General features: G+C 48.1%; 1 protein-coding gene across 1 annotated transcript; it reads right to left on the bottom strand.

Annotated features, from left to right (window-relative positions):
• Positions 1-186: 186 nt before the first annotated feature.
• LOC119434726 (sucrase-isomaltase, intestinal) lies at positions 187-8,213 on the bottom strand (the record flags this gene model as incomplete). Its single annotated transcript, XM_037701807.2, has 5 exons — positions 7,193-8,213; positions 4,821-5,060; positions 3,195-3,430; positions 1,177-1,349; positions 187-367 (listed from the first exon to the last, which is right to left on the bottom strand). Coding segments are annotated over exons 1-5 (936 nt in total), but the record flags the coding sequence as incomplete, so codon positions are not given.
• Between the last annotated feature and the right edge of the window lie 4,160 nt (positions 8,214-12,373).

Genomic DNA, 12,373 nt, shown 5'->3' with positions numbered 1-12,373 from the left:
ACCTCCATACCTTTCCTTTTTTAAACACCAAATATTCGTGTCCGAATACTCGAATATCCGGCTAACCGGCTAAAATTTAAACCGGATATCCTGAATATCCGTTTCTTCAAATCCGGATAACCGGTTCTCGAGACCGGATTCGCTTTCCTCCGGTTAAACCGTTTGACGGAAAGCACTAGGGCATACCGGTTTCGCGTTGGCCAGCGTGCTGGAGTTACTGACACGCCTGGAAAACATGGTGCCGCTTCCAGTGGCAACGTTGATGTGCTCGTGGCCGCTCTCTCCGAATCCGTACAGCTGGTCGCCGCTGTAAGGCAGCACCACTTGCAGGAACTGCTCGGTCATCACCAGGTGCCACGAATCCAGCCTGGGTCGAGACAAGGCAAGTGACGCGGCTCGAACTCGATTTTTTACCAGCGTCCAACAAACGGATCGGCGCAACGCAGGAAATGAACTTACGCGGAGTCGGAAAGTTTGGCAAGTTGGTGAATTAGAAAAAAAGAAGAAAAAAAAGAAAAAAACGTGGTTGATGGCACGTACATCGCACCCGTAGGACGCAATAACCCGCTGTAATAGCCATCTAGAGAATATAGCTTTACGCACCCACCTTAAATCATTCCGGGAAAGGTTGGCTAACCATCCGGCCTAAAGTTACGAAACATACCATTCTCCTCTTCCCCCACCGCGCGTCTTTTTTTTTTTCTTTTTTTCTTTTTTCCTTGCTTTCTGACTTATCTTCCCGACGCACTGTTGTACTTTCTTTATTATTTTGCCTTTGTCCTCTCTGCAGCTAACACTACGCTATCCACCGAGTCTTTGTCCTGTCTTTTTCCTTGTTCCTTTGTAATTATAGTATACGTTCTCTTCTGTTCCCTATGTCCTAGTACGTTATCTCGTCACACGAAGTGGTTGATGCCTCCTCCCCATACGCATACGCTTATGTAACGAAATTTCATGCGTATAAGGAGAAAATAAATAAAATGACATAAGATTCCCATTCTCTCGTGCTGTTTTGTATCTTTAATGATGCACTGAAGATCAAAGGTAAATTTCTGAACGCAATCAGCGCCTGAGACGGTTGGGAGGGTCACCAATATCGAATTGAATTGGCGTGGCTCAATGGGTGGCTTACACTGCTGATGCCAAGAGCTGAGCGGTGAAACGGCGACGACTCACATGACGACGTAGTTGTCCGAGCGCAGCACCCTCAGCCTGGCGCGCCCTCTCTTGGTCTCGTTGGTGTCGATCAGGTACCGCAAATGGTTCTTGTCCACGGCGGGGGGATTGCTCAACAGCGGCGAGTCGTCCAACACGGGAACCTCGTAACGTTGCCGGTCCTCGTCGTGAATCTGCCCTCCCGCACGTTACGTGTGACACAACAAAATCAGAGATAAGATAAGAGAAATCATCATCATCATCATCATCATCATCATCATCATCATCATCATCGTCGTCGTCGTCGTCGTCGTCGTCAGCCTATATTTATGTCCACTGCAGGACGAAGGCCTCTCCCTGCGATCTCCAATAACTCCTGTCTTGCGCTAGCTGATTCCAACTTGCGCTTGCAAATTTCCTAACTTCATCACCCCACCTAGTCTTCTGCCGTCCTCGACTGAGAAATATATAGATAGATAAATAGATAGATAGATAGATAGATAGATAGATAGATAGATAGATAGATAGATAGATAGATAGATAGATAGATAGATAGATAGATAGATAGATAGATAGATAGATAGATAGATAGATAGATAGATAGACAGACAGATAGATAGATAGATAGATAGATAGATAGATAGATAGATAGATAGATAGATAGATAGATAGATGGATAGATAGATAGATAGATAGATAGATAGATAGATAGATAGATAGATAGATAGATAGATAGATAGATAGATAGATAGATAGATAGATAGATAGATAGATAGATAGATAGATAGATAGATAGATAGATCAACCACGCTTCCAATTTAGGGACACGTTAGGGAGGTCGGCCCGCAGATTGAAGCAGTATAAAAAATTGTTCGACTCAAGAATTTCTCGTCTTCGATTTTTAAGTAGTAGCGCAAATTGTGCAAGCTTTCAAAAGCTCGCATTCCGGGTATATTGTAGAGATAGAACAGTTAACAATATTCGAAAGTTCACAAGGGAAGGCACCAAAAAATAATTTAATCCGATGGCAATGGTAATACGGTCTGGATCCGGAGCTGATTGGCTAGCAGCTAAAGCTATTTTTTGTATTTAATATTTTATGTATTTATTTATTTAATTCTGACAATATATGACATTTCATGATTGCCATAGCGCTGGAGCTACAAGCAAAAAAATATGACTGACTTGGCTGCTAGCAGCGTGTATTATAAATCCACGGCCAGATAAATATATAATTAAAACACGGCCAATAGTACACAGTACTTAGTGTACACTAAAACACCAGCAACACGATTTTGAGGCACCGAGAATAAACTATACATTTCAAAACTATGGCACACTATCATCATTATCATCATCATCACGATAGTGTGCCATAGTTCTGAAATGTATAGTTAACTTCATCATATGTGCAAAACAATGATCACACACGAACATGAGATTACAAACAATCCAGAAAATACAATTCCGATTGCTTCCTGAACGTCTACATCTGACAATTCCCTCACGGTCACACTTCAAAGGATTCCGAAGCCGAACTGGCAAACGCCAGAGGTCTACGGTACGACGTGGAAAAGCGCACCTCGAATCCCTCCTCGATTATGTCTAACGAATCCTCCATCGCCACCTCACTGCTGCCTCTATAGGTAAGAGTAAGGAGTTCCGTGTACAAGTACACGTACACCGTGCACAGGAATGAGCAGTCGGTGGCTGCAGTTACACCACAGAGCGAGCGAAGAGGTCCCTTCATCTCGAAATAAGACAGCGCACACAAACACCTTTCGGCAGCAGACATTTTCCTAACTTCGGCTGATGTAGAAGGCTGCGGCAGCTCATGTCACGCGCGCTTATCAGCTTGTTTATATTTGTGTGAATGATTCAACAAACCCTTCAGTTGCGAGTCAGCGCTTGTGGTGTGTGCCTCTCGATCTATCCGTCCTCGTTTGTGCGCGCTGTCTAATTACAAGATGAAGCATTACCAACTCGCCCAAGTCGCAGTTTTATTGAAGAGCTGCCCCGCTCGTGCACTCGTTACTCACCCGCAACCTGAGCGTGTCCTCGGTGATGAACACCGCCTGGACGCGGACGTTGTTGATGACGTCCTCGGCGAAGGGGCCCTGCGACGCCATGTCGTAGGTGAGGCTGTAGTTGATCTGCCGGTCGCCGTACGTGGTGTGCCGGTACCGGTAACCGAACGCGTCGTCACGCAGAAAGCAGCGAGCGCTCCCACCGTGCTCTGGATCCGGTACTGCTCTGCAACCGTACTTCTCGCAGTCTGCAGCCCAAAATTTATGGTATGAACAAAAAAATTGGAAGACGCTTAAGCTTCGCCTTTAAGAGCAGAACGCGATAGCGTTATCGGGGCCCGTTCGCATCGCATCGTTCACATCCGGCAAGTAGGCTTCATTCACTGCAACACAGAACGTGGGAAAGCCAGATTACAAAGACCAAGCTTACACCGATCCGCTTAAAGTCGGCTTCACTCTTAAACAGGAATGCATTGCTGGGAAGACGATTTTCCAGGGGCAATATAAGTCGTCTTATATTAAAATGTGAAGGCCCTAGGACCCTTTTTCGTTATTTCATTAATTGTTTGCTACTGCCCCGACGCGCGCGCGTGTCCAAAAGGAATTTGGTCGGACAAGTCCCAATTTGACCTGCCCAGGATGTCAGCGCCATCTGAATAAGATTTTCGCAAGTAGGCTACCCGAGTGAGCCGGTGTTTTTATGGTAGAAATGTTGGAAAATGGGTCTGTGTTTGAGTTTCCTCGTAGCAGAATTAGGTTTTCTCGTACATTCAAATTACAATCAGACGCCGATTGGTAAACAATCCGACGGCGAATCCGACGCCGAATGGAAATTCGCACTTCACCATTTTTCTGACGTATTTCACTGCGATAAATTCAATTTTTGTTCACCAAAACCTTGCACCACGTGGAGGGCCTGCGCGGTCGGGGTGGTTGGGGATTATTTTCTCCGCCACCGCGCCGGCATCGCACGCCGGTCGCTGACGCCGTATTTTCTGCGACACAGGGCCCTTAACGCTGTCGCGTTAAAATACGGTAAACCCTCGTTATAATGAAGTCGTCGGAACGGTAAATCAGCTTTGTTATAAGCAGTATTTCATTAAAAGCGAAGATGCTTCAAACTCGTGAAACGTGTCCTGAAAGACATCCGCGCTCGATAGTGGGGTCATAACAGCTTGGAGTGGAGAAATCCTGCTGGCGCCCATATAAGGAGCTACATCGCCTGTGGGTAATGATCGCATTCTATATACGGTTAAGTACAAGGAGCCTACCCCTTATGTAACACGCCGATCTGAAATAAAGGGAAATGCAATGAAAAAATGCTGCCGCCGCGGGGTGGAGCGACGTTCGCAACGGTCTTTGCCCCTCCAGGTTGACGCTGCAAGCACCAGGTCTGCCGCACCATTCAAATCTATCGCTTCGTGCTTCGTACTATATAGGCGGGCGCCGCGGAGCTTAGAATAATCCGGTCTAAAATGCATTCACTGCGCCCGGAACCCCGACTAACTTCGAATAAAGCGATATTTCGTATAAAGCGATTTCTATTACGTTGCGATCAGCGACGGCGATCGCGCTGCTAGCTAGATTTCTCCGATACCGTTCAAGAGGCGGACTCTCCCTGACGTACGGGACACTCACCTTCGACGGCCTGTACGGGACAGGGGATGTCCGTGACAAGGTCCGGCTCGGTTGGACCGGGACCTCCTCCGTCGGGGCCGCCGCCACCCGCCGTGCCTCCCGCCGAGCCCGCTGGAGCCACGTTGTAATAGAAGTAGCGGTGTGTCGCTATCGTCACGGCCAGTGCAACCAAGATGATGATCATGCAGGCCAGGAAGAACACCACGAAGCCGATGATCAAGTGCGTCTTCGATATGCTCGCTGTCGGGAAGAGAGACCAGCTTTTTTCAATAAAGATCTGTTTGCATGACAGCTCGCCTAGCATGTTACATACTCCACCTGAAAGGCGTCGATGACGCAGGAGATGACACTCGCACAGCTTAACTAACACGCACTAGGGTTTCCAGTAAATATCGAAATGGTGCATGCGGACCCAGTTTTCGCCAGTAATATGAAACAGTCGATGCTTTGCGAGTATCTCTGAACAAAGCAACTTTTAGAGAGAGGGGAAAAAATCCGGCAGATCCAACTCACATCTTCGAATCTGTGTGAAGCGACGCTTTCATGAAGCTATACTCAATTGAGCTCCTATATACAGGCGTCACCTTAGTCATCGTTATAGCGTATAAGAACGCCTCGTTTCACGTCGCGATGATGGCCATGAAATGCGGCTATCCATAAAACGCTTCAAACTTCCAACTCCGAGCTCATAGTTCTGTACTTCCGCAGGACAATGCGGGAGCAAGCGGTTGCGCGTTAACGAAGAGCACACAGTATATATGTACAGAATAGACATGGCATAAGCAAACCTCGGAGGGGAAAGAAATGTCTCGTTTATATTAATTTTCGCTCACGCGAATCACGCGCACTATTATAATTAACTTGACGTTCCAAAAGTGTATAATGCCCTTAACATCGGCACAGCGAGGAAGCAAAAGCTTCATTTAAGGGGCTCTGTCCACCACTTCAGAAAGTCCTCTGCGCAACGAACGTGCGTGCACCTGCGCCTGCCATCGGTGATGCAGCCGAGTCAAGGACATTTATTGTACTTTCTTCTCAGATGGGTAATAACTCCATGAAAGCTGGTTCAGAGTTCATTTTATGGTTGATAAACCACACGTTGGATGAGGCATCATACATCCATCATGCAGAAAAGGAAGCGATTGCACCTTGTATATCTCGCACAATCTAGCCGTGACGTATACAGCATGCAGCGTTGCTTGGCGCTGGTTAATTGCTCATCAATAATACAACAATCACACTGTGTCCAACTGAAAATAAATGCTCAACTCGAGAACTTTTCCCGTGCCAAAAACACCTAGAATGCACAGAATTAAACAACGTGTTTCCTGCCACGAAACAATGACGTCACCAGCACCCGTAATTTGAGCGCGAAATTCCAAAATGTGAATTTTGCCCTCCATTTTGTCGCTAGTGATCAGCCTTTTCAAGCACTAAAGATGCAAACAGAGTGCAAAAATGCCGCTACTGCAGATTTCTGTTTATGTTGCGCAGGAATGACTGAACCTGGCTTCCCGAGAAGTTTGTGAGATTTGGTCTGTCATTCTGCTTTTGTCGCATTCGTGTTCGGAAGACCTTAGGCCTCCCCACAGCTGTAGGCATAGTAACACGTCTCTACGCGTACTCTTCTGCTTTGACCAGCTATTCCACTGGAATATTACGCATTATCTCTTTTTTTTAATATGCATGCCGTTAAATGGAATTGTCGTTGTAGCTGAGGAATAGCCAAGATACAACGAACGCGCAGAGCTCTAACATCTCCAAGCAAAGCTTCAACGCCTTCAGGCAAAAGCTTGACGTAAATGGAATTCTGCAGATTTACGACAAGAACTTCTTGGCAAAATATTTAAATGTACGGGTGCGCTGTTATTTTTACTACCCTCGACGTCGACCCACAGTTAGGCGTAGCATTGCGTTAACCCTTATAATCAACATGGCACGGTATGTCATATCGGCCTCGCTCGACACGCTTGAGCCGCGATATCAAGGGCCTGCATATGGCCACTCCGATACGAGAACGCATTCGCCAGTCTCCAGCAACGAATTTTACGTCTGAGGACTTGATGTTACTAGAGCGACTATAGTATATACAGACCACGTATACCTCCACTCTGACACACATGCTCTGGGAGTGCGGGTCGAGATACCCTAAGTTCAGCAAGGATGAGTGGGACTCGCTTCTGCGTAGCCCCGCTCTAGACAAGCAAATGCTGGCTGTCCGGCGTGCCCGCGACCGGGCCGGTGGGCTAGACCTGCCGGTCCCGACGTGGGACTAGCCGGGTGCGCGACGAGTTCGCGTCCTCGCCGGACCTCTGATAAAAATTATTTCACTCACTCACAGACCACGTGCCGACGACTCCGATTATACTCACGCATGTTGAGCCGTTCCCAGCAGCTGGTGCTGGCCGTCGAAGCCGTCCGATCCAGCCTGAACGTGTGAGATCGTCCAAATCCACTGCCGTCGGTGTCCCGCGCCATCAAGGCAGCGAGCAGCCAGTCCTATGCGGTCGCGCCCGGCACAGCGAGCGGCGGGCACGGCGCACGTCCTCGGCACGGTTACGCTCCGACTCTTCGCCCCGCTTCCAGAGAGTACGCTACCAAAATCCGCACCACGCGGCGGCGTATGTCGGCCGATCCGAGGTATATCGGCTGCTCACTGGGAGCGCTCTGGCTTGATCCCTATGCGGCACTGCTGGCGGAACAATGGCCGCCCTCCTGTCATGACGCGACTCAATGTCGTCCGGAACGACGACGTCCGGTGAGGGGAGGGAGCCAGGCCCGTTACGTTGCTTAATCCGGCTCGCCGCCCATATCAGAACGTCGGGCGAACCGCCGCATCATCAGCGTCGAGGGACATGTAGCGCCTGCAGCGTTTCCCCCAGCGCGCGCCAAACGAGATGCACATGAATTAACATTGAACGACCATGCCACCCCGCGTGCCGTTTGTGACGGACTGTTCTTCCGGTATGCCCGCAATGCGACTGCGGTGTTTCAGCGCGTACGGCAAACAAGCGAGCACGTACATGGAAGCGTTATCATAGCTTCGGCCGCAGGCGATGTCCTCTCCAGGTAGCGACGCAGGGTTCGTTGCAAATACTACGTCGAGCCTTCGCTGCTGCAGAAGCTGTGTAACCCGCGGCTGCGATGGCTGCGCACGGGCTGTTGCGAAATGATGCGCGGGGCCGTTGCGGTACTCAGCAAGTTGTCAGTGAACCTTAGCGGCTGCCCATGAGTGGATAATTATAGCGCTTTGCGGGGGCGCGTGTCGTGAGCGGAGTGCATCTACATTGGCGTCTTCTGAAACTGGAGGTTGTCACTTAAAGAACTTGCATGAAGCCGACAACCCTGTGCTGCGGTCAGGCGACGCTGGTTTTTCGGCCGCCATTGTGAGAAACACACTAAAGCCCCTCCATCAGCTCACCACCGCCTTCTTATATGTTTTGTGCTGTTTCTCCAGCGTTGCTTCACTGAAGAGAGGGCGGAAAGGCAAGAAAGGGAGGTTAACTAGATTTTTTCCGGTCTGCTACCCTACAAGTAGGGAGAGGGATGCGGGAGTGAGAGGGGAGAGAGTTCAGATCAATCACGCACTATGGGAGGCGCAGCGTGTCTACAATTGGCCACTCCTGTCGCCTTCAAGTTAGTGATGCAGAACTATCGATAGTACTATCGATAGTTGAGTAACTATCGAACTATCGATGGTAAAAAAACTATCGATAGCACTATCGATAGTATGAAATCAACAGCGTGAACTGATTGCAGTATAAACTTGGTTCCCGAGTGCGTGGTACGTATATGGTGGGGGTGGTAACTATGACAGGACACTGTTATCGCCGTCTACCCGTCACCCGTCACCGAGCTCGTAGATGTACGCTACGTACAGTTGCTGGATAAAGTGTTAGTGTCGCAAATGTCCTCGTCGTGCTGGCAACAGCGACCCGAGACGCACGGTTTGGCGCGCCTGCTTCAGAGCTGAATTCGAGTGGAATTATTACTTCAGCACGCATGCTTGCTCGGTTTCAAGGTCAGTGCTTTAACTGAATCGAAGCTGCATAGTCATAAAAGCAAGGAACGAGCACGTTGCTCTTGACATAGCAGCTGCGCACTATGATTTGTTCCGCAGCCCCCCACTCCAACGCTCTAAACTAGTCGGCTCACGAATGTACAAGGATGTACAAGGATTACAAGGATGTACATACAAGGATGTACAAGGATTACCGATGGTATTATCGATAGTTTTTTTTTTTTACACTATCGGTAGTTTTCAAAAAAAAACAATCGATGCTATCGATAATCAATTTACCCATAGTCTTGCGTCACTACTGCAAGTACATTCACTGAAATTTGACATGCCGACCTACTGCTGAATTCCGCTATGCAAGATACGAGTCTACGTGGGCAGTTGTGGCCGTATAGGGTACATGATAATTACGCAAAATTCAGTACGCCGTTCAATTCTCAGACTTCTGCGAACTCGGCCGCTACGTTGCCATGCGCGTGCAACCCTTATGTCCGTATTCTACGTTAATTGTAGCAGTTAAGTGCCGCAACTCTCACCACCAGTCACTCGGAATGTGTACAATGCACACAGGGCTATAGTTATCCGTTTATGGCACTTGAGAGCTGCAGCACCATCGTGATCGATGCATCACTCGCCTAAAGCCGTGTGGGCAACAGCAGCTGTGTTTCTTGGCACAATGATGAGACGCCGGGCTATCGTGGCTGCGACAACCTGACTAGATCACATGGGCAAGCAATTAGGGTTTTCGACGTTGCACTTCGACCTTACGAGTGATCGCTACACATATCGTAGCATGACTCGCTTCTTGGTTTGTGCTTCGTTCTTTTTGCTCTGATGGAATCCGGAATCACGTAAGACTGGCCTTTAAGAGTGGAACGCGATAGCATTCGAAGATCCCCGACTGCTTCTCAAGAATTCCCGGCAACTGCAGCCTATGTAACCGTAACGTTTACCGCGAAACACTGGCGGCGAACGCTATGCACGAAGGCAGGCGAGCTTTCTGGTAGAAACGCGGCCTCTTGCGTGGCCCGATCCCGGAGGTAGTGCACAGCCGCGCCAAAACAATTGCATCATTTTTAGGTTTCTGCAATTGTTTCGCACTTTTAATATTTAAGTCTCACAAGATTTAATATAAAAGGCATGTACTGTTGGTGTTCCGCTTCATGAAATTTGTTTGTGGGCTGTCATTCTCAAAATTCTGGGGAATAACTTTGTCAAGAATGTAAGACAAGTATGAGCAACATTACTGATACAATGGTGTGGCAATATAACCCGAATATACCACATGTGATATAGCAAGGCGTGGCATGCACATATACCTAAATATATACGAAAATTTTCGCTCACGGACAACTCCGCCGACACCGATTTTCTGAAACACGGGGCCCTAACGCAACAACCCGTTCGTTGCATTGCACACGTATGGGATCGTGCAAAGACATTTCACCCATCCTGTTACAGGGAACCAAACGTGCATTCGCTGGGCCATATGCTATGCAGCGAACACTCCATCTACAAGTCAGGACGCCGATCCAGACTTAAAAAGACCTCTAGCTAAAATGCGCGGCCCACGGACTCGCACTTATTTCCTTCACGATGGTGGCAGGAACCCAATATTTCTGTGCGTGCGTACAGGGTTGTCAGCTTTATTTCCTCTGACCACGTAGCTGGTATGCACCCTTAAGAGCTCAACTTCGGGAATTTTCAACTGATATAGCAACTCGCACGCTACATCACGCGGCTGCAAGGCTACAAATCGACTCATGCGGCTTCTGGGAAGGTGTTAGTGAAAAAAGCGAGTTGCTGCGAATGTAGCCCGGCGTAGTTCTGACAAGTGCACCACCCAAGCATCTCTTTATACGGGACACAACCATAGGCGTACATCCCGCTGAAGTGACAACCTTGTGAGCACCTGACTTGCATCGCTCTCTCTTAAACAAACAATGCCCAAGAGAGAGAATTATAGGCAAAGTCAGAGAGGTCCAGTTCACCAAAATGAGAACACTGCAAAGATATGGGGAGTAAAAAGAGAATGAAAAAATACTATACTCCATTTCATACAAAGCGGGCAATGCTGCGGAAGCTACGCAAGTAGTGCGGTCATGGAGGGAGTCAAAAGAGAATGTAGAAATACTATACTCAGTTTCATACATAGCAGGCAATGGTGTGGAGGCTGTGCAAGTACTGCATCCAGGGGCAGTGAAAAGAGAATGTATAAATACCATATACTCCGTTTCATACAAAGCAGGCAATGCTGCAGAAGCTACGCAAGTTACCGCGCCTTTTGCAGGGAAGTTATTTGACCTGCAACGTTTTCTACAGAACATCATGCTACTACCACTTATGTACACAAGTTTACATTAGATTTGCGCTTCCAGTATAGCCACATACATTCTGGTCATGAGAGCAGGTGATGCACCATAGCTGCTGGTCACAAAAGTATGTCACTCCGCTCGTTTGGTGGTATAGATTCAGATATCTCATTTCAGATGTGGAGCCCCGAGGACCAGTTCTGTCCTGAAAGACCGAACTGCTCCTCGAGGAAGATCTGACACCTTTTATGTAATACATTATATTCTGCACCATAAAAGTACGAGATCTAATTCTGCGCCAAATTACATGGCATTGAGGAAAGTATACCTAGCCTCCGCAGCGTTGCCTGCTTTCTGTGAAATTGAGCATAGAGTACTCCTGTATTTTCTCAGTGTTCTTAGACTGCAAAAATCCGGGCGCATTTCCAATTAAATTCAGATTAAATTTTATGGTGTTGTGCGAGTACTTCTTTCCGATTATGAAGCACGCTGTAGTAGAGGGCTCCGGATCAATTTTGACCAGCTGGGGTTCATTTACATGCACCCAAAGCAGGGTACACAAGAATTTTTGCACATCCCTGTCGGAATGCAGCCGGGATCAAACCTGTGATCTCGAGCTCAGCAGTGCGAAGCCATAGCCATAGGGCCAGCACGGCTGGCACATTTCCGATTTCCATCACGTAACCTAGAATGGTTTTCTCAACAAATCAGTCAGCGTCTACGGGCAACAACATTCCTCGTACATAGCCAAGGACGCTGTCTTGGAACTGTGCCAAGAACACTGCTGCTGCCAGTTGCAGCACGAGTCATTAGCACGTCCTAGCGAGATGCCCACACAGGGTATGATGCAAGTGATGCCAAGGCAATGTTGCCTCGTAAGGAGCAGACAGAAGAAAGTTCTTGAGATCAACTTCACACAGGCAGCTGCAGCAACGGCCCAATTAAGCTGCAATTCGAAGAGTACAAGTCTGTGCCTACGTCACACACGGTTCTGCAACATTTACAAAAGGTTCTTCCTGCTTCAGCAATGGCAAGTTAAACACTAAGGCAGCAGCAATGACATGTATGTACTAGCATGTAAACTTGTGGTTGTTTTCCTGCGTTTTTCATTTATTCACTGCACGAATTGGCTAAGCTGATGACTGGACGTGGTGACTGGACTGCAAGATGCTATGAGTAATAGCCCCTCACACTGAAGCACAGAGGCTTCCTTTAGATTCTTG

This window comes from Dermacentor silvarum, unplaced genomic scaffold, assembly GCF_013339745.2.
Source record: "Dermacentor silvarum isolate Dsil-2018 unplaced genomic scaffold, BIME_Dsil_1.4 Seq197, whole genome shotgun sequence".
NCBI classification, from domain to species: Eukaryota; Metazoa; Arthropoda; class Arachnida; order Ixodida; family Ixodidae; genus Dermacentor; species Dermacentor silvarum.
This window is presented reverse-complemented; position numbering and strand designations above follow the sequence as displayed.